This window comes from Trichosurus vulpecula, chromosome 2 (assembly GCF_011100635.1).
Source record: "Trichosurus vulpecula isolate mTriVul1 chromosome 2, mTriVul1.pri, whole genome shotgun sequence".
NCBI lineage: Eukaryota > Metazoa > Chordata > Mammalia > Diprotodontia > Phalangeridae > Trichosurus > Trichosurus vulpecula.
The window spans coordinates 14,442,615-14,465,942 of NC_050574.1; the positions used below are offsets into that span (position 1 = coordinate 14,442,615).

The 23,328-nt window shown below is 40.0% G+C and overlaps 1 protein-coding gene across 2 annotated transcripts; it reads right to left on the reverse strand.

The window, feature by feature from the left end:
- Positions 1–518: 518 nt before the first annotated feature.
- Positions 519–6,899, reverse strand: LOC118838776 (zinc finger protein 525-like). Of its 2 annotated transcripts, XM_036746139.1 has the most exons (5): positions 6,472–6,899; positions 5,143–5,269; positions 4,430–4,525; positions 1,825–1,999; positions 519–1,335 (listed from the first exon to the last, which is right to left on the reverse strand). In XM_036746139.1, the coding sequence occupies exons 1-5, from the start codon at positions 6,505–6,507 to the stop codon at positions 654–656; spliced, it is 1,116 nt and encodes a 371-aa protein (XP_036602034.1). In that variant the 5' UTR covers positions 6,508–6,899; the 3' UTR covers positions 519–653. The 2 variants fall into 2 exon arrangements, 1 of the variants encoding a protein (XP_036602034.1); XR_005009601.1 differs by lacking the exons at positions 519–1,335; positions 6,472–6,899 and adding an exon at positions 3,428–3,592 and having other exon boundaries at positions 1,920–1,999; positions 4,430–5,278.
- Between the last annotated feature and the right edge of the window lie 16,429 nt (positions 6,900–23,328).

Genomic DNA, 23,328 nt, shown 5'->3' on the forward strand with positions numbered 1-23,328 from the left:
AAAGAAAAACTAGATGGTAGGCCTTGAAGAGAGAAGGCCCTAGGAAGACACAACAGCTATTTTCAAGTATTGAAAGGACTGTCACATGTACAAAGAATTAGACTTTTCCTGTTTGGTAGCCAAAGGAAGAATAATTGATTGAAGGGGGAAAGACAAATGGGCACTTGACGAGAGGAAAAAATTCCTAACTCTTGGAGCCATGCCAGACCAGAACAGGCTGTCTTGTCAAGTAGTGCATTTCTCTTCTCACTGGCTATCTTAAAAACAAGGCCTAGATGACTGTTTCTCAAGGAGGGTATAGACAGAATTCTTTTTCACATATAGGTTGAACTAGGGGCCACAGAGACCCCTCCTACCTCTGAAATTCTATGTTCTTAATGAAATCTTTTTTATGCCCATTACACCTATTCAGCATCTCCCCTGTGTGAATTATTTCTTACTAGCTCATATGTTGTGGGCTCCAATGGAAGATATTCTCACATTTATCATATGCATCATATTTATTTATTTTTTTTACTTCTGTTTTGAAGGCAATGACTTTTATATTTATCATTGTAGCCCTAAGGGCTTAGCACAGCGCCATGTACATCACAGATGCGTAATGAGTATTTGTTGAGTTGAAGAGACTTGATGATGTAGGACTCTTAAGGTTACTATCCAGTATGAATTTTCTTATGTCGAGTCAGGGATCCTCTCTGGCTGAAGGCCTTGCCACATTGCTGACATTCATAAGGTCTCTCTCCAGTATGAATTCTCACATGTCGAGTAAGATCATTCCTGGAGGAGAAGGCCTTTCCACACATATGACATCCATAAGGTTTCACTCCAGTATGTACTCTCATGTGCAAATAAAGACGATTCCTAGCAGAGAAGGCCTTTCCACACTCTTTACACTTATAAGGTTTCTCTCCAGTGTGAATTCTCACATGTTGCTTCAGACCTGTCCTCCGCAGGAAGGCATTCCCACACACATGACATTTAAAAGGTTTCTCCCCAGTATGCATCTGCACATGCTGAGTGAGATATGACCTCTGAAGGAAGGCCTTTCCACATTCATGGCATTCATAAGGTTTTACTCCAGTATGTATTTTCTCATGACAGGTAACTCCAACTTTTGAGCAGAAGGTCTTCCCACATTCATGGCATTCATAAGATCTCACTTCACTATGAATTCTTTGATGAACATTAAAAATCATACTTTCACGGAAAGCATTCCCACATTTATCACATTTATAAGGTTTTTCTCCAGTATGAATTCTCACGTGTCGAATAAGACTTGCCTTGCTGTAGAGGGACAGCCCACAGATAAGACATTTATTCTTTCCAGAATGAATCCTGTGACAAGAAAGAAGGAATAGGTGGTGATTAGAAGCTTTACTACACAGATTATATTCATAAACCTGGGCTTTACTATTCATTTCCTGAAGTTTAATAAGCTGTATACCCTGGGAGAAAAGCTACCAGACATAAATATAAATTCACAGGATTAAATTGATGGGTGAGCTGTGAGGAAAGGCTTTTACATATTCATTTCTCTCTAGGTTATAATCCTTGATGTTTAAGGTCAAATTGAAAACTGAAGGATTTCCTACATCCACTATAAATATAAAACATTTTATTTGATTAGATTCTATTACATTTATTTCAGTATAAATACAGACTAAAGCTTTTTCTTTAATGAATCACATTTATGAAGTCTCTTTCCTACAAGGAACTTCTATTGTCAAAAAAGCATAGACCTTATAACCCAAGCATCTACCTTATTTACAACACTCACGGTCTCTCATTTTATTGTGAATTTGACTTTTGTTGACTATTACCTACCAAGAATATTTCTCCTCAGTGCATTGTTGCCTCTGTAAACTGGCATCACGCCCCAGGGCTTTTTCCAAATTCGAGACAAACAGATGAACCTTTGCACATTCTTCCTGGGATGAAGGTTCAACAGAAATGCCCAGTTTTGGAGATAAATTCTCGGTTTCAGGAATATATTCCCAATCTGAAAACAAATTTTATATGTACATACCCTTCCATATCCACCTACTGTATACTTATAGCTAATTTTTTTCCCCCAGGAAGAAATAACAGTGTCAAACTCAAAGTGAGGAAACAAACAGTCTCACTACTATGTATCTGTATAGTTATTTATACTTTTCCATTCAGTATCACAACAACTGTGGGAGCCAGGAAGGCCAGTTATTACATTTTTCCAAAAGAGGAAACTCAGTTCAGATTTAGTAAAGTCCTACAGCTACTTTGTATCAGATATGTAACTTGAAGCTTGCTTCTCCTAAGATCCATCCTAACATTCTTGTTGTTGTCTGGTGGGAGCCATCCTACAATGAAATAAATTTGAAAACATTTAAGTAGCAAGAAGACCATCACTTAGAGATGACATAAAGAAGATTACTGCATTGAGTAGAAGGTTGGACTGAAGCCTTTTTGATGGTTTACTAAGCTGGAGGAGAAGGTAAATGTTAGAGGCATGTTTCTACTTAAATTTTAGCTAACGGCTAATGAAGGATTCCATACTATTCTTGCGGAGAAGACGGAGATGCAGCCTAGGTTATAACACAATGTGATGGATTCAGAAGTGATCTGATGAACTCAAAAACTAAGATGTCAGTGGTTCTTTGTCACCACTGCAAGAGGTCTTGATTGCAGTACCCCTACCAGTCTATGCTGTGTTAATGCTTTTTATCAATTACTTGGATAAAATCATAAATAGCTTGCTTCCCAAATTCACAGATAAGAGGGAAAACTCACACACTGACAAGAGTTAAGATCCAAAAGGATCTCAACAGGCTAGAGCACTGAACACAAAATATCTACTTAGCAAGTATAAAATGGGGGAAGTATTGTGAGACAGCAGGTCATCTGAAAGAAACAATAAAGAGATTTCAATGGACTACAGACCTGCTCTGCAGAAGCAACAAGATGTGGCAGCCCCGAAAGTGAATATTAACATGGGCTACATTACGGAGGAAGTGAATGGGGGGTATAAGCATGTAAGTGCCTACTATGAGCTAAGCACTTTACAGACACCATCTCATCTGATTTTCTCACAACCACCCCATAAAGCAGGTGGTGTTATGATTCCCACTTTACAGTTGAAGAAAGTGAGGCAAAGGAAGCTAAGAGTCATATAGCTAGTAAGTGTCTGAGGCCAGATTTTAACGCAGGTCTTCCTGTCTTCAGGCCCAGCACTCTATCTGCTATGCCACCAGCTACGTCTAGTCAGTCACAGGCATTCAGAGCCTCCACTTTCCCTTTTCCAACTCCCTTCTCACGACCTTGTAATATGGATTCTGACCGAACTTTCCAACTAAATCTGCCATGCTTGCCTCTTGCCAAGACCAATGTAGTACTTTAGAAAGCACCAAAGGGGAAACTGGAAAACAAAAGAAATTGAGAAATGGTTACTGACCTTACTGAGGTCAGGTCATTGGTATCCTCACATACTAGAAGACGTGGTGGATGATCAAGGGAAACAACAGTTTGGAGGACAACTCTGCATGTCCAAAAAGGCAAAGAAGAGAATGGAGTGGGCAAACTCTAGGCCAATGAGGTTGGCTTCATTCCTGGTCCAACTCTAGAATGGAATTAATGATAGAGTTAGGGAGTGTCTAAATAAGGAAGATGGGACTACCAGCACCCAGCATCACTTCTCAAGAATAGGCCACCCAAGAAAGCCTTTTTTTCCCTGGCTGCAAACACTTGCAAGAATTCTCTAAATACAAAAACAAATTGGCATTAAGAATAATAATGGAAGACTTTTTATTATTGGACAACTGTTCATGGATAGTCCATGTGAACAGTGAAATGATGATACTACATAAAAGAATCCAATGATTTGGGGGTATAACAACCAAATCATCTAAGTCATACTTTGCAGAAGCAAAAAAAAAATCATTTGGAAGAAAGAGTCGACAATTTGAAAGGAAAAAATGAAATGTTTAGAATGAATGGAGGCCTGGCACCTCATACTGTAAAACAGTAATTACAAAAATCCCATTTGGGATCACTTACCAAAATTATGGAAGGAGGTCAGTAATCTAACTAGAGCACTACAAAGGAACACAAGATGTTGGTACATAATAACCCCAAGAGCACTAACTACTGGGCAAAGAACCGTAAGAACATCTTGGCACAAAAGAAGCTTCGAGAAATATTTCATCCTGGATACCCCCAATATATGTCAGTAAATGTTGGTATCCAAAATTTGAGGGAGCTAGGTATGAGGCAATGTCAAGAAAATGGATTGGTTGAGGAGCAGATAAAGCTTCACCAGAGGGAACATATCAGAGGCCAGAGGGCCTCACCTCTTCTTTTGAAACCAAGGAAGGCCAGAGGCCAGCTCTCTGTCCAGCATTAACACTTCATCTCCCAAATGGGTCCTGAGCTGTCAGCTGGATGGTCTCTCACTCACCTGGAAAACTGGTCCTTGTAACCTGACTTTCTGGCCTCCAAGGAGGTTCCCCACGCTCCAAGTGGCAGATCACATCTGGCTTGGAAACAGTGAGTCCTGTTCATAAGAAAGAGCGAATAGTTGGTAGAGTCACCTCAGCTTTCAATCTTGAATCCTCTCTTTTTGTGGAAAAGTGGGAAGGCTAAGATATGTCCACAGACCAGAGTACAAATGACCCCTCAAGGATTTTCCATGTTCTGTTAGCAATAAAGGAGGAATCTGTCCAAGACTGGATGAGGATTCATTAAAAAAATTCATTCATTACACTCACTGCAGGGAGAGGAGGTAGAAATTTTTCATGTGAATTTTTGGGCCTAATCTTAGACCTAGGAAAATAGCGAGGAAGGGACAACCACTACGCTGACAAAATTAGGTGAGTTTCTAGTTTTATAAAGCAAACTCCCATGAAATGTCGGCTCCTAGAAGGCAGGTTTTATTTTGTCTGTCTTCTCCTCCTAAAACAATGCCTGATAGCAGAATTATTGCAAGGTCTTTCACTCAGGAACAGATAAATATGTACCACATCTCCAGGATGCAAAAGCATTAGCAGTCTCAGGCCTCTGTATGCCAAACAATAACTGTTCATCTTCCAAGGACACCACACATTTCCTGAGGAAAGTCACAAAGTCCCTCTCGTCAGCAGATTCTGACTCACCCAGGGAAGCTGTTCTTACCTAGATGGACCAGGTGTCTGTAATTCTCCAGCATCACATCCCTGTATAGCTCCTTCTCAGAAGGGTCCAGGTATCCCCATTCCTCCTGAGTGAAGTCCACAGCCACATCCCTGAATGTCACTGATTCCTACAACACCAAATGCGTTTATGCTTACCCAGGGACTGCCCCTCACAGGAGCCCTGGAGATGAAGCTGGTCTATACAACAGGAGGCAATCCTCCCAGGTGCAGCCTTCAGAGTCTACCATGAAAAATATTTCTGGATCACCAACTATGGCTCAGTCTCTAACAGTTTCTGATCCATAACCAGAAACGGGCATCCTTGTTAGGGAATGCTCAGGTTGTAGCTGAAGGAGCACTGGGGCCTAAAGACCTAAGATAAAATTCTGGCTCTGCTATGTATCACTAGAGTGACTTAAAGAGCTAAGTCTCACTTTCCGCATTCTTACAATGAAGGTATGGATGGTCCCCTCTGGTTCTAAATCAAACACCTTACAGTCCTTAGGATCCCCACTGGGTGGAGGGCTTTACAAAATTCTTTCCCCATGAAAGCTGTGAGGCAGGGAGTGAATAGAGTTACTATCACCCCCATTCTGCGGATGAGGAAACAGAGTCACGTGGTTTTCATCAGGGTGGATGATTCCTGACTTGTAATCCTTTGCTTATCACACTACCTTTTGCTCTCTGGCTCCAGTTCATGATGATACATCCTCTTTTAAACTGAGTTTAAACATTCAAACTTCAGTTATCCTTTTAGTCTCAACTCCCAGATCATACATTTGAACTCATCTCATTGGTGGGCTTGCTATTCTAATTATCTTCTCCATCATAACCTGCATTTCCTGGAAAGTACAGCTTACAACACCCTTCATTCGTTTCTACTGCCACCACCTTCAAGAGGCCCTCCCAGTCGGACTCAGCTGTTATGTCCCCCACACTGTCAATGACTGCATTTTGAAAAAATATACATTTTTCTGTATTCTGTACAACATATGACAAACCCTATCACTTCTGTATTCATACTCCCCCAGCATATCACAGTAGAGCATACATTCCACACGATAAATGCCTACAGATTAACTAATTCTTTCTTTCGTTTACATTTTGAAGGAAAATCCTCAGGATTACCATGATTCAGTTCCTGCAAGAACATGTCCACTCACTAGTCATTGGACAACAATCTCACGTTTAGAGCCACAACCACTAAAGTATATAGGCCTAAAAAACGTGGGATTCTTGGCACCCTCTTGGTCCCTTTCCTGCCACTATTACAAGAATAAGAGATGGCCCTGGTGGAGGCCATTTCAGGAAACAGGTCACGCCCACTCACCTGGAAGGGCCTGATTGTAAGGAGGATAGGGAACATTCCTCCCTTGGTACAACCCACTTTTTGGGGAAAGACAAAGGCCTGGGAAGAAAAAGGGAAACATGAAAGGGCCTAGTACTGTCCTGAGGCTCTCTGATACACTATTTATTTCCTGCATCATAGATATGGAACAGTATTTGCATGAATGGGAATAAAACACGTGTCTTCCCCCAACTCCTTATATTGTTATTATACTCATGAAATGTCTAAGTATTCAGATATTCGAATAAGGAGAGCACACTAAAAAGGAATACAATGCAGGCATCGGGAAGCAGAGGCCGGGCAAATGCTCGTAGGGTGGAGAGGGAAGGTGGACTTCTGCCCAAAGTTCACAGCCCAGCAAGGGTGAAGAGGGGAGGTCCGTGGGGAAGGGGGGTTAGAACGGCAGCACCCCCTCCCTCCGGCCCGGAACCACCCGCAGACCCTCCTACTCAGGCCGGGTGCCCCGCCCCTTCTTCCCTCTGCCCTCTTGCTGCGCTCCCCTGTGCTTAGGCGCCCAGGCTCCAGAGGCCCCTTCCGGGCCCGCTGACCCAGAACAACGAGAGCCCTGGGCCAGGGGCAGCCGAGGCGACGGCCTGGGAGGGAAGGCTGCGACTGGGCTGGGGCGGGGGATGAGGAAAAGAGATCCCATAGAGCTGCGCGTATGTGAGGCACCGGAAGGCTCACCCCCGGCAGGCTCAACCCCAGCTGTCAGAGTGCACACTGAGAAGCTGCCGAGGGGGGGGGGGGGGGGGGGCAGTGGGGGGAAATCTACTCTGCCACCCACGTGGAGACCGACACCGGAACAGGAAGCAGGCGCGAGCAAACACTTCCGGGACCAGGCGTACCAAGGCACTAGTGGCCACTGCGCATGCTCAGGAGCGCCGCAAGTGGCAAGGAGACGAGCCTGAGAGTCTCTGTAGCCACTAAGCCAAGCACTTCCTGCGATTCGCCTTCTGGGAATTGTAGTACTTAGTTGTAGTACTGGGCCCCGAGGGTGTGAGCCTACCCTAGCCAGCTTTTTTCCTGAGACAGGTGGGGCGGGGATGACCGCGAAGCCGGTGGCTTCTGTGGGCCCCACCCTGCCCGCTCAGCCCGAATCCTCCTCGCTTCCCGGGCCGGAGCACTGCAGACCCTGGGCCCCGTGGGAGGAGCGAAAGGCCCATTTCACAGAGAAGAAAACTGAGGCCCTGGGTTAATGACCACTGATCGAGGTCTTGCTCCCTTCCAGTCCGGCCATTTCCCAGAAGCCTCCTCGCGGCTGCCGGGGCTGGAGGCATGTGCACGGGTGGGGGAGGGAAGAGGGAGTCCCAGAGACTGGCCAGGGCCGAGGAGGTCATCAGCCCTGGAGAAAGGGCCGGACAGCCAGTGTAAAGGCATCCAGAGGAGAGCCGGTGAGGCAGTGGAGTGGATCCCTCTCGAGGGCAGAGACTTTCTCACCTCAGATGTGTATCTACTGTGCCCGACACCAAACGGGCACCAAGAGAGCTTTTGGATAGACCGTGATTCCATGGGCGCCCACTGGAGTCCAGACCATGCATGCTTGTGCTAACATCCCTGCCCTTCCACGCCAGGCCCCAGTACTGGGGGCGCTCACAACCTGCATTGTATGCCTGCACAAGGAGCATTTTCCGTGTTAACACCACCTTGTTCACATGGACTTTATTTTCCAACATGGTTTTATTGGATCTTTTCTTTACATAACTATCATTTCTGGTTTAAAAACAAAAACCTCCCGTGGCCCCTCACTTTGTAGACTGAATCCTCTCTTTTTGCAAAGAAAACATAAATGAGCTAAAACACCCAGTACTTGACTGCACTGGACAAAGTGTCAAGCCTTCTTTCCTCATAGTCTCTCTTGTGGGAGGAGAGAGAACTTTTTCATTAACTGCAACTTCCGTGCAGTGTCAGTTATTCAGAGTTCACTTTCTTTTAATGATCTTTTCTAGATATGTTGTGGTAGTATGAGGTTCTCATGTCTGCTTATTCACTCTACATCAGTTCATATAAAATTCAGTGGAGCAGACTAGATAAGAAAGAGGAGCAAAGGAAAATAGGAACCCCTGACAGTACTACCAAAAATTATAATTCTAATGCTATACTAATCCAGCTATCAAAGAAGTACTTTACACAACTTTTTACTGTTCACTTGGAGAAAAAAAAATCTCTAGAATATCAAAGGAAATGATGAAGTAGGGAGGAAAGCAGGATGACACTAGGGGACCTCAAACTACATTATAAAGCTTTTCTTGTTCTATCCTTCAGTGGCATCCAGCTCTTCCAGACCATAGCAGGCCAGACCCTTCTATCCTCCACTATCCCTTGAAGTCTGATCAAGTTCATGTTCCATTTCCATGACACTATCTATTTCATCCTCTGCCATCCCCCTTTCCTTTTGCCTTCAATCTTTCCCAACAACAGGATCTTTTCATTGAGTCCTGTCTTCTCATTATGTGGCCAAAGTTAAGTATTGACTGATTTGACCTTGTGTCCAAGGGACTCTAAAAAGTCTTCTTTAGCACCACAATTCAAAAGTGTCAATTCTGTGGCACTCAGCTTTCCTTATAGTCCAACTCTCACAGTCATACATTGCTACTAGAAAAATAATAGTTTGCCTATATAGACCTTTGTCATGACTGCAGTTGCTGAGTGCACTGATCTTTGAGCCCAAGAATAAAAAAATCTGACACTGCCTTTTATGTAGACTCTTTGACTATGTTGACATCTTCTGGCTGTATGACTTTGAGTGGAATACAAGATTGTGAAAGCTTCCCTATGAATAACTCAGGCAAGGTGATACTCAAATAGTACAAATTTAGTTAGAATGTGGACCTCACTAGGCCTAAGTTTCATTTTCCTGTAAATCATATGATTTCGGGGAAATCAGGTGATATTCCCCTCTCCCCCTCCCCTAGCCTACTTACAAACCGCCATCTTAACATTAAAGTTTCCCTATAAGGTAATTCTGTAGTTTTTGTGCTGGTATTGGGTAAAACTTATTCCTGGTTAGATTGTAAGGCCACCTGTCCCTGCAAATGGGGACAGGGGTCCAGCCTCTGGGGTGGGATTTCTTAGAATTGTTTGTACAAGGATATATATCCCCTTGCTTGCCTTCTCCCCCTTGCCTCTCTTCACTACTGTCTCCGGCCTGGTAGTGGGAGATGCCCAATTCTCGAGACTTGATCAAATAAAGCTTGTTTTTTTCCTACCTTGAGAAACCGAGACATCTTTGTTTTTTTTTTACTTGAGCCAGTGGTCTTTTGTCCCACACATTTTGGTCTTCTTTGTCACCAAAAAATGATTTCAAAGTTGGAGTCTGAATCTGAGACCATTTTCACTGCCTGTTCATGTTCCCAGCCAACTACTTGACTCTTGAGCTTTTTGTTGGGGGTATGACTGCTTGTAGAGTAGAGAGTACTTTGTCCCAAGCTTGAGGGGCTGTGCTGCTTTTTTCAGAGCTATTTCTGCACAGCAAGCTCTGCCACACCAGCACTCCTCCTCCCCCAAGAACCACCAATTCAGACCACCACTCAGATGCTTATCCATTGGGAAATGGCTGAAGAAATTGTGGTACATGATTATGATGAAATACTATTGTACTATAAGAAATGATGAGTAGGATGCTCTCAGAAAAAACCTGGAAAGACTTTCATGGGCTGAGGCAAAGTGAACTGTGCACTGTGTACAAAGAAATAGCAATATTGTAAGATGATCAGCTGTGAACGACATAGCTGTTCTCAGCAATACAATGATCTGAGACAACTCTGAAGGCCTCTGATGAAAGAATGCTTTCCATCCCCAGAGAGAGAACTGATGGTTTCTGAGTACAGATTGATGTATACTTTTTTTTTTTACGTTCTTTACTTTTCTTAAGCTTTTTTGGGTCTGTTTTCTTTCACAACATGACTATTATGGATATGTTTTGCTTGACTACACGTGTATAACCCATATCAAATTGCTTGTCTTCTCAAGGGCGGGGTGGAGAGTGAAGAAGGGAAAGATTTTGGAACTCAGAGTTTTAAAAACAAATGTTAAAAATTGTTGTTACACGTAACTGGGGAAAAATAAAATACTAAATAAAAAAACAGAAAAAAAGGGTAAAAGAAGGGTTAGTCCTGCTGGTTGCATTAGTTCAGAAGTCAGGCTGGCCTACTTTCCTTTTCTGATAGAGTGAATGAGCTTATAGATGAGCAGACTGCCTTCAATAGAACTTACCTAGGCTTTATCACTGAGTCTGATAACCCATTTTGCACTTTTCTTGTGGCAAAGACGGAAAGACATGGCCTATGAACACACAATAGTCCAATGAAATGAATTCAGGACTGGCTGAACAGCCAGATGTAGAAGGTAGAGACATTCATGGTGTGATGTCAGCTTGGAAGGAGGTCTCTGGTGGAGTGTTCCGAGGATCTAATGGTGGTCTTATGCAGTTTTACAGTTTTCAGTGAGAGAGAACCACCAGGTATCTTTAGGCTGCCCCTTCTACTTTTGGACAGCTCTAATTATTAGGAAGTTTTCCCCAACATTACTAGTTTTGCCCAGGGGCCAAACAGAACAAATCTAGTCCCTTGTCCATATGATAGCCCATCAAATATTTCAGGCAGTCATCAGTTATTAAGCACTTACTGTGCTTAGTATTGGGGATACAAACGACAGGAAAAAAAAAACCAGTCCCTGCCCTCAAGGAACTCACCATCAAGTGGGGGAGATGACATGCAACAACTTGGTACAAATAAGCTCCCTACAGGGTAGATAGGAGGTTGGGGGTCCAGTGGTTAGATACAGTAGAAAGAAGACACTAGCAGTGAGCATGGGGGACAGACTAGGAAAAGCCACCTTCTGTTCACCAGCCCTAAATTCTGTATTCTTTCAGTTGATCCTCTTATGACACAGAGATTCTCCACATCACAAACATCTTTCTGAAACCATGACACCTAGACCTGAACACAAGCTCTGCCTCCTGTTAATGTGGCCTGAGATCCCTTTAGCTCTGTGGAGGCCTCATTGCAGTGTTTGCTCACATGAAAATTTGTAATCCTCTCAAGTCCCTAGTCCTACCTCCTCCAGTTTGCATATGTGAAGGACATAAGTATAAAGCTTGATATTTATTACTGTCTCCTTGGAAGAAGGTCCTTCACTCAGGATCCCTTCTGGTCAAGACCTTTGTGTATCCCTACTTTCCCCCAATGTCTCTAACCACCTTTTGGATCTTCCAATGAATAAGCATGTCATCTTGTCGTCATTCTAGTTGTTAGAAATGTGAAACAGCACAGGGCTGAGCATGGTTCCTTGGGACACTCCACCAAGGGATTGGTCTCCAAGCTGACATGAAAAAATGTTTGAGCTTTGGTTATTTTTTTTGAAGTGACAATTTCTTCTATTAGGCTTGTTGTCTAGTTCCCAGTCCACATTTAGTGTACTCACACTTACACTTTATCTCTTCAACTTTCCTAAGAGGATGGGTTGAGACACTTGGTCAGATGCTTGGCTAATATAAAGGAAACTTGACAGCATTCCCTCATGTACCAGATAGGTTCACACACAGTAATCAAATGTCTGTTAGGAAGAAGGCATTGGCACTAAGTTCTGGATGTTGTGATTAGAATTTAACAAAAGGGTAAACTGAGGCAGATCTCTGCAAAACACAACATTAGTAGGGGCATGCTACCTGTTAATAAATGGGTCAATAGATCACCACTATTGGTGTCGAAGACCCTGAGCAAAAGGACAGTTCTCCTTATTTAGGTTTTGGGGAGTATAGAACAAAGACCAACTGGCTAGATGACATCATGGAATTAAAGACAACATGATTGGTTACAGAGCTGAGGTGCAGGGAACAATATGGTTGGCTGCAAGTTTGGTAATGGGATAGCAACAACCCCCGTTTTTCTATCATGAGACTAAGATGTGCTTATTGTCTGAGTGCAGGTACAAGATAGAGGCCAGATTTTTGGACAGCAAACCAAATATCCTTGAATGATAGCTTGGTGAAGTAAAGCTATCAGGCCCCCAGACGCCCTTTCTATTCACACACTTTCTCCAACATCAATGAAATTCCTTGAGCAGGAGAGCCAGCTTTTTAAACTTAACCAATTATAGGCCAGCTAAACTCTGAACTAAGTATGGGGACAAAGAACCATGACTTCTGCAGTTATGGGACAAAAATCAATTACTTATAAATAGATCAATAAGAAAATGATACGGGATCAATTTTAACTTCATGAGGGTACACGAATACAAAAATGCCAGCAGTGTCTCCGCCCCAAATAGTGATACGCTACTGTTTTATGGTCCTAGTGACCATGACCCTTTCCCCACATGCTCTTGGGCGGATGAAATGTTTGAATGAACAAATCAAAATATGTGTCACTTTCTTTTTTTTAATTTTAGAAAGTTAAGGGGTAAAAATCTTTAAGAAGGTCAATACCATTTAAACTCAATTATTGTATTGAGGCAGCTATGTGGTACAGTGGATAAAGCCCTGGACCTGGAGGCCGGAGGACCTGAGTTTAAAGCCAGCTTCAGATGCTTATTAGCTGTGTGACCCTGGACAAATCACTTCACCTCTGTTGGCCTCAGTTTTCTCATCTGTAAAATGCGAACAGTAATGGCAGGGTTGTTGTGAGGCTCAAATGAGATAACATTTGTAAAGGACTCAGGGGCTGGCACATTAAAAAAGCATTTATTCCCCCCCACCCCCACCCGCTGAACAGTGCCTGGAGTCCAACATGCCCTAAAGCCTAGAGTGGCCACTGTTCTTAACTAGATGTTCTGTTAGAAAGTTACATATAAATCTACTGGTTTCATTCCTACACTGGGTTACCTCTTTCCCAGTCATTTAGGTTGTTTCCCATCTTTTGCTGTTGTGGGTAACAGCAGCCCTTGGACTGATTATCTCTCTATTATGGTTGTTCTTCATGACACGGGCAGTATATACCCCTACTAAGAGATTAATTAGGTTAAAGGAAGTGTCTGAAGTAGGATTTGAACCCAGCTCCGCTTCCTGTCTACAGTACAGTTTGTATCAACAATCTTCTTTTCTTGAAAAGTGATGCTTGCTTGCCAGATTTTTTTTTCCAGATTAATTGTCCTTCTCCTTGGAAGAAACCAAACATAAAACGTACCATGAAGTAATTTACTTTTTCAAAGCACAGAGGATAGTAAATACTGATACTATTTGCTTTTTGTTTCTTTCAGATTATCTTAGCCAGGAAATTAGGTGTCAAACTAAGGACTGCACTCCAAAGCAGGACCTTTGTGTAGGAGTATCACCCATTCACAGTTTCACAAGGGATGATGGCTGGGATTCCAAGATGGAAGAAGTTTGGGAATATTTTAATAGTGTTGAGGGGCAAAAGGATTCTCTCAAGAAACAATCTGGATAAATTAGAATCAGTCATCAAGAAATTTCTACTAAGGTAAGCATCCAAGGATGCAGTGTGTTTGTGAAAAGTTGTAGTCCAAAGTCATTATTTGTGTCACGACCAAGAGTTTCTACAGGAAGAGGGGTCTATAAGAATGATACCCTTGGAAAGAGCTTCAAACGATTTTCAGAACTAATTAAACAGCATAGAATTTCCTTTCAGAAAAAACTCTGTAAGCATAGTAAATGTAGAAAGGCCTTCAGTTATCACTCAGACCTTATTCACTTTCATATGGTACACATTGGAGACAAATCATATGAATGTACTGAATGTGGGAAAACTTTCAATAAAAGATCACACCTTACTCATCACCAGAGACTTCATACTGGATAAAAACCCTTTGAATGTAATGAATGTGGGAAAGCCTTCAGCCTGAGGGGAAACCTTACTCAACATCAGAATATTCATACTAGAGAGAAGCCTTGTAAGTGTAATGAATGTGGAAAAGACTTCAGCCACAGGGCTTCCCTCATTCATCAACAGATAATTCATACTGGAGAAAAACCTTTTGAGTGTAATATTTGTGGAAAAGCCTTCTGTCTGAGAGGCTACCTTAATAGACATCAGAGAATTCCTACCGGAGAAAAGCCCTTTGAATGTAATGAATGTGGAAAAACCTTCAGCCTGAGAGGAAATCATAATGAACACCACAGAATTCATACTGGAGAGAAACCCTTTGACTGTAGTAAATGTGGGAAAGCCTTCAGCCATAGGACATCCCTTATATATCACCAGTGAATTCATACCAGAGAGAAACCACTTGAGTGTAGTGAATGTGGAAAAATCTTCAGCCAAAGAAGGAATCTTACTGAACAGCAGAGAATTCATACTGGAGAGAAAGCCTTTGAATGTAATGAATGTGGAAAGGCCTTCAGTCAGAGGGGAAACCTTTCTTTTTTAACTGTTTTATTTTTATTTTATTTTTATTTTTTTATTTTTAGTTTACAACATTCGGTTCTACATAATTTTGAGTTCCAGATTTTCTTCCCTCCCTCCCCCATTCCCTCCACAAAATGGCATGGAATCTCATGTAACTTCCACGTATAACTTCACATTGAATTAATTTACACAATAGTCAAGTTATGGAGAAGAACTGTGATGAATGAAATTAATCATTCGAAAGAAGAAACAGGGCCCCCCCAAAAAACCAACCCAAAAACAAAAACAAAAGAGAGAAAAAGAAAAAAAAGGTGGGGGGGAAGGCTAGCATGAAGTGTGCCTCAATCTGCACTCATACTTTATAGTTCTTTCTCTGGATGCAGATAGCATTCTCCATCGTGAGTCCTTTGGAGTTGTCTTTGTACCTTGCGTTGCTGAGAAGAGTGAAGTCTGTCAGGGTTGGTCCTCACAGAATCCATATATCTGTGGTTGTGTATACTGTTCTCCTGGCTCTGCTCCACTCACTCAGCATTATGTCGTGTAGGTTTTTCCAGGTTGTTATGAAGTCCGTATAATCCCCATTTCTTATGGCACTATAGTATTCCATTACCTTCATATACCACAGCTTGTTCAGCCATTCCCCAGTTGATGGGCATTCCTTTGATTTCCAATTCTTGGCTACCACAAAAAGAGCCACTATAAATATTTTTGTGCATATGGGTCCTTTTCCCACTTGTGTGATTTCTTTGGGATACAACCCTAAAAGTGGTATTGCTGGGTCAAAGGATATGAACATTTTTATAGCCCTTTGGGCATAATTCCAAATTGTTCTCCAAAATGGCTGGGTCAGCTCACAACTCCACCAGCAATGTAACAATGTTCCAATTTTCCCACATCCTCTCCAGCATTTATCATTTTTCTGTTTTATTATTTTAGCCAATCTGACAGGAGAGATATGGTATCTAAGAGTTGTTTTGATTTGCATTTCTCTAATCAGTAGTGATTTAGAGCATTTTTTCATATACCTATAGATAGCTTTAATTTCTTCCTCTGAAAACTGCCTGTTCATATCCTTTGACCATTTCTCAATTGGGGAGTGGCTTGTATTCCTATATATTTGGATCAGTTCCCTGTATATTTTAGAAATGAGGCCTTTATCAGAAACACTAGTTGTAAAGATTTTCTCCCAATTTTCTGCTTCCCTCCTGATTTTTGTTGCATTGGCTTTTTTTGTACAAAAACATTTCAATTTAACATAATCAAAATTATCCATTTTGCATTTTGTAATGCTCTCTATCTCTTATTGGGTCATGAATTCTTTTCTTTTCCATAAATGTGATAAGTAAACTATTCCTTGCTCTCCCAAATTACTTATAGTATCAGCCTTTACTCCTAAATCATGACCCCATTTTGACTTTATTTTAGTATATGGTGTAAGATATTGGTCTATGCCCAATTTCTGCCCTACCATTTTCCAATTTTCCCAACAGTTTTTGTGAAATAGTGAATTATTAGCCCAGAAGCTGGCCTCTTTGGGTTTATCAAAGAGTAGATTGCTATAGTTGTTGACTTCTCCATCTTGTGTTCCTATCCAATTTCACTGATCCACAACTGTGTTTCTTAGCCAGTACCAGGTAGTTTTGATGACTGCTGCTCTATAGTACAGTTTAATATCTGGTATGGCTAGGCCACCTTCTCTAGCATTTCTTTTCATCAATACCTTAGATATTCTAGACCTCTTGTTCTTCCAGATGAATTTTGTTATTATTTTGTCCAGCTCAGTAAAATAATTTTTTGGTAGTTCAATTGGTATGGCACTGAATAGATAGATTAATTTAGGTAAAATTGTCATTTTTATTATATTAGCTCGGCCCAACCGTGAGCAACTGATATTTTTCCATTTATTTAGATCTGACTTTATTTGCATGAAAAGTGTTTCATAATTATGTTCATATAGGCCCTGGGTTTGTCTTGGCAGATAGACTTCCAAATATTTTATAGTGTCTACAGTAACTTTGAATGGAATTTCTCTTTCTATCTCTTGCTGTTGGGCTTTGTTAGTAATGTATAGGAATGCTGAGAATTTATGTGGGTTTATTTTATATCCTGCACTCTCCAGCAGTGTTGCTCTTCAGCATTGGTCTCAGCTCTTTATTGTTTGAGCTGATGTCTGGCACTTCCCCTGGGGGAGCAAGAGTATGTCTGGGCTCCTGTGTTGACCCCTGCCGGCTCTGCCCCTCTGGGACTAATGAACTTCTACTATTTGACCACTGAAGCCCCACTTATTTCTCCTCTGTTCCAGCATTCTTTTTTTTTTTTCGAGGAATTCTCTGGGTGAGGGGGGGAGGTATTAGAGCCGTTTACCTGGCCATTATGTCTCCCAGATGTTCAAGAATCCGCGTTTCATTCCTTTGGGCTACAAGCCTCAGGAGTCGGTGTTTCATGTCAGGTGGTGTTGTGCTGCCTCTTGTCGCTTCCACAGACTGCCATCCTGTGTTGGGAGGCCTAGGCATCTCCGCCGGTTTCAGGCACCCAGCTTTCTCCCAGCCTGTCTCCCACGTGGGTTTCCCGGCTGCTTCTGCTTTGGTCTGGAGCAGATCCCCATGCTGAGCACTCTCCGAGCATACAGATTCGTGCCTTCGGCCTTTCAGTCTCTCCTGGCTTGGAAATTTGCCCCACTCCGACTGCTTGCAGTTTCTAACTCTCTCAAATCTACTCAAATTCACTTTTTTATAGGAATCTGACAGACCTTGTGAGAGAGCTCTGGTAAGATGCTGTTTTCATGTGGCCATCTTGGCTCCACCCCCCTACAGTAACTTCGAATGGAATTTCTCTTTCTGTCTCTTGCTGTTGGGCTTTGCTAGTAATGTATAGGATTGCTGAGGATTTATGTGGGTTTATTTTATATCCTGCAACTTTGATAAAGTTGTTTATTATTTCAAGTAGTTTTTTACTTGATTCTCTAGGATTCTCTAAATAAATCATCATATCATCTGCAAAAAGTGATAATTTAGTTTCTTCTTTTCCTATTCTAACGCCTTCAATTTCTTTTTCTTCTCTTATTGCTACAGCTAACTTTTCTAGTACCAAATTGAATAGTAGGGGTGATAATGGACATCCGTGTTTCACCCCTGATCTTATTGGGAATGCATCTAGCTTATCCCCACTACAAATAATGCTTGTTGATGGTTTTAGGTAGATGCTATTTATAATTTTAAGGAAGGTTCCATTTATTCCTATGCTTTCTAGTGTTTTTAATAGGAATGGGTGTTGTATTTTGTCAAAGGCTTTTTCTGTGTCTATTGAGATGATCATATGGTTTAGGCTAGTTCTGTTGTTGATATTGTCAATTATGCTAATAGTTTTCCTAATATTGAACCAGCCTTGCATTCCTGGAATAAATCCTACCTGGTCATAGTGTATTATTCTTGTGATAAGTTGCTGCAATCTTTTTGCTAATATTTTATTTAAAATTTTTGCATCAATATTCATTAGGGAAATTGATCTATAATTTTCTTTCTCTGTTTTGACTCTCCCTGGTTTGGGTATTAGTACCATATTTGTGTCATAAAAAGAATTTGGTAGGACTCCTTCTTCACCTATTATCCCAAATAGTCTACAAAGTATAGGAATTAGTTGTTCTTTAAATGTTTGATAGAATTCACACGTAAAACCAACTGGCCCTGGAGATTTTTTCCTAGGGAGTTCATTGATGGCACGCTCAATTTCTTTTTATGAGATGGGGTTATTTAGAAATTTTACTTCCTTTTCTGTTAACCTGGGCAATTTATGTTTTTGTAGATATTCATCCATATTGCTAAGGTTGTCAAATTTATGGGCATACAATTGGGCAAAATAATTCCTAATTATTGTTTTTATCTCCTCTTCATTAGAGGTGAACTCACCCTTTTCATTTTTGATACTGGCAATTTGATTTTCTTCTTTCTTTTTTTTAATCAAATTGACCAAAGGTTTATCAATTTTATTGGTTTTTTCATAAAACCAGCTCTTTGTTTTATTTACTAATTCAATAGTATTTTTGGCTTCAATTTTATTAGTCTCTCCTTTGATTTTCAGTATTTCTAATTTGGTATTTAATTGGGGATTTTCAATTTGCTCTTTTTCTAGCTTTTTCAGCTGTATGCCCAGATCATTGATCTCCTTTTTCCCTATTTTATTCATGTAAGCATTTAGGGACATAAAACTTCCCCTAAGAACTGCTTTTGCTGCATCCCATAAGTTTTGGTATGTTGTTTCATTATTGTCATTCTCTTGAATGAAATTATTAATTGTTTCTGTGATTTGTTCTTTGGCCTACTCATTCTTTAGAATTAGATTATTTAGTTTCCAACTAATTTTTAGCTTATTTTTCCATGGTTCTTTGTTACAAATAATTCTTATTGCATCATGATCTGAAAAGGATGCTATGACTACTTCTGCCTTTCTGCACTGGATTGTGAGGTTTTTATGCCCTAGTACATGGTCAATTTTTGAGTATGTGCCATGTACCGCTCAGAAGAAAGTATATTCCTTTTTATCCCCATTCAGTTTTCTCCAGAGGTCTATCATATCTGCCTTTTCTAAAATTCTGTTTACCTCCTTAACTTCTTTCTTATTTATTTTGAGGTTAGATTTATCAAGTTCAGAAAGGGGGAGGCTGAGGTCTCCCAATATTATAGTTTTGCTGTCTATTTCTTCCTGTAACTCCCTTGACTTCTCCTCTAAGAATTTGTATGCCATACCACTTGCTGCGTATATGTTAAACAATGATATTGCTTCATTGTTTATGGTGCCTTTTAGCAGGATGTAGTGTCCTTCCTTATCTCTTTTAATTAAATCTATCTTTACTTTTGATTTGTCTGAGATTAGGATTGCTACACCTGCTTTTTTTACTTTAGCTGAGGTGCAATATATTTTACTCCCACCTTTTACCTTTACCCTGTGTGTATCCCCCTGTTTCAAATGTGTTTCTTGTAAACAGCATATTGTAAGATTATGGTTTTTAATCCATTCTGCTATCTGCTTCCGTTTTATGGGTGAGTTCATCCCATTCACGTTCACAGTTATAATTTCTATCTGTATCTTTTTCTCCATCCTATTTCCCCCTGTTTATGCTTTTATTTCTCCCTTTCCCCTTCCACTCCTCAAGAAAGTTTTGCTTTTGACCTCCGCGTTCCTCAGTTTACTCTCCCTCTTTATTCCCCTCCCTTATCTTACCATTTCCCACTTGTTACTTCTCCCCTCCTTTCTGACCACCCTCCTCCCTTTTTTTGCCCCCCTTCCTCTCCTACTTCCTGTAGGACAAGTTAGATTTCTGTACTTATCAGGGTATGTTATTCCCTTCTTGAACCAGATCAGATGGCAGTAAAGCTCAAATACTGCTCTTCGCCCTCCTTTCTTTCCCTCTACTATAATATGTTTTTGTGCCTCTTCATTTGGTGTAATTTACCCTTTTCTACTACCTCCTTACTTCTTTTCTCATAGCCCTCCCTTTACATCTCTTACTTATGTTTTTTATCATTATATCAGTTATTTTATACAGGTATTCACAATCTATATGTATCCCTTTCAATTGTCATCAGAGGGGAAACCTTACTGAACACCAGAGAATTCATATTGGAGGAAAACTCTTTGAATGTGATGAATGTGGGTAGTACTTTAGCCAGAAGGGAAACCTTAATGAACACAAGAGGGTTCATACTGGAGTGAAACCCTTTTAATTTAATGAATGTAAGAAAGCCTATAGCAACAACTCATGCCTTAACATCAGATAATTCAAACTAAAGAAAAATTTCTGTTAAGTGTAATGTATGTGAAAAAGGCTTCACCCTGAGGGCAAACTTTAACATCAGAAAAACCCTTTAAATCTAATGACTGTGGGAAAAATTTCAGCCAGTGCCACATCCCTCATTTATTGTCATATAATTAATTCACACTTTAGAGAAACACTGAGTGTAATGAGTATGGGAAAACCTTCAGCCAAAGAGGAAACCTAATAGAGATAATTTATGATAGAAAACATTTGAATATAATGAATGTGGGATATCTTTCTTCCATAATGCATCCTTTATCATGAGAGCAAAGATAATGGAAATAGAGATTTTAAATGTGTAGTGAATGTGGGAAAGCTTTTAGCTAGAAGAGAAATTTTATTGAATACAAGACAATTCATAATGAAGAAAAATCTTTTGAATATAATGAACGCAAGAAAATCTTTAGCCACAGGGGAAACCTTATTCATAATAGAGAGTATCTTGTGTGATAGGGAAATTCTTTAGCTGTGGATCATTTTTAGTTTGTCATCAGAAAAATGTATAAAAGGCATGAATGTGAGAAAAGCCTTTAGGACCCTTAAGAAGTAACAAAAGAATTCAAACTGAGGAAAAACTTAATGTAATGACTGGGCGTACCTTGAGGTTGTAATTCCTGCCTGTTAAGACATCCAAGATTTCATAATGCCAGTTAATGATGGGAATATAATACTATGGGGAGAACTTCGTAATTGTTTAATAGTGAAGAAAAAAAAGAGAAGGCAGTGTTTGTCACAAACTCTAGTATATTTGATACTTTGAATGATAAAAATTAAGTGCTTCTAATGTTCCTTGTTTTCACATTGATTACCTGCCATCAAGTTGCAGTAGAATTGCCCAGGTGAGTTCAGAATATGTGCTGGGTCAGGATCTGAAACAGTAAATGAATGAGATTGGAATTGTTTTTTAAACTCTTGAGTAAAACCACTAAAATAGTATGACATATACTGTTATAAATTGTGAGATGTTTTTGCCTTTTACTCTCATTGCGTACTGAAATTAGTAACCATTAATAGAACTAGGCATTCAGGTACATAGACAAGGATAAAAAATACAGGAATTTGTGAACTTATACTACAAAAGATTTTACATTGTAATACTAGACAAAATAATAAAATCTGTTTGGAGGAACAAAAGGTCAATCATTATAAGAGGAATAATTTAAAATAGGATGAATGAAGATGATCTAATAGGACTAGATCTCAAATTATATCATTGAGCAATAATTGTTAAATATTTAGTATTGGTTAAAAAAATACATAGACCAGTGCAACGAGTTAGATACATCAGACCTAGAAGGAAATGAACGCAATAGTTCTGTTATTTGATAAACTCAGTAACACAGATTATTTGGGGAACGACTCCCTATTAACATGAACTGTTGGGAAAACTGGAAAGAAATTCAATAAAATAGCTTAAAAGGTCACATTGTGAAAAATTAACGAAAATGAGGATTTTTCCCATACATGGTTGGGAGGGGGACATCATAATCCAATGGGGTAGAAGAGAAATCATAAAAGACAAAGTAGACAGTTTTGGTTATATAAAACTAAAAAGGTTTTAATTGAGCAAAATCAATGTAGCTAGAATCAGAAGAGCTGCTTGGGGGGGGATTTCTTCAGATATTTCTGATAAAACTCACAAGTTTTATTACTTAAAGGTAGTTGACACAAATGTATGTATGTACACACATATACAATTAAATGCCATTTCCCAATAAAAATATGATATTTTGAACAAGAAATGTAAATTATCAACCATGAAGATTCTGCAGATTAATAATAACAAATGCAAGCTAAAATAACACTGGAGCTTTACTTCCAATCCATCAATCTGGTAAAGATGACGAAAGAGGGAAATAGTCAATGTTGAGAGGTCTACAAGAAATCAGGTCCATTAATACGCTGTTAGAACTTTGATTTGAACCAGACATCTTGAAAAACAATTTGGAGTTATGCAAAAAAGTGACTGAACTTTTCATATCTCTTTACCCAGGATTCATGTTACTGAGCATATACCCCAAGGAGATCACAGAGGGAAAGGTCCCATATATGCCAATATATTGGTGGCAATAGTTTTTTGAGGTGACTGTGGGAAATAGTGTGTACCCATTATCTAAGAATTGTTGAACAAATTGTTGTATTTGAATGCAATAAATGTAATCTTAGGTATTATATCATTAAAAATTACCAGTATGTGGCATTCAGAGAAATATGGGAAGACTTTTTTATGAGCTTAAAACAAGTGAAAAAAGGGACACTACGAGAAAAATATGTACAATGACTATAATAATGTAAATGAAAGTAGTAAAAGATTCCATCAGTCCTCTTAAATTCAGTGAACAATCTTAGTTTTGGAAGTCAGATTATGAAGTACTTCCAAGATGGACTGTTAGAATAGAATGTTTTGTATGTGATCAAATTTTTTTCTTTTTTCTTTTTTGTTGTAATTAAGCGTTCAATACTGGGGCATTGGGCAGGATGTGAGGAGAAGTGTATTTGGAAAGGGGACAGTGTAAAAAAAGTATCAGCAAAACATTTTAAAATAATTTTGACAAAAAATAAGTTTGCTAAATGAAAAATGTGCGGATTAATTTATATCTGGTTGCAAATTGTTTACATTCTTACATAGGGTTATATTGTTTTATAAATGTTATTTATGTCAATCTTGAGAATGGTAAAGTTATTGCAACAATTAAAAGGGACATAGACTGAGGATATCATTATAAA

Coding starts and splice junctions, on each gene's coding strand:
- LOC118838776 (XM_036746139.1), bottom strand. CDS start 6,507: ATGTTCCCTATCCTCCTTACAATCAGGCCCTTCCAG. Junction 4,526..5,142: donor CAGACACCTGGTCCATCTAG/GTAAGAACAGCT, acceptor TCTTATGAACAG/GACTCACTGTTTCCAAGCCA. Junction 2,000..4,429: donor TACAAGGACCAGTTTTCCAG/GTGAGTGAGAGA, acceptor ATTTGTTTTCAG/ATTGGGAATATATTCCTGAA.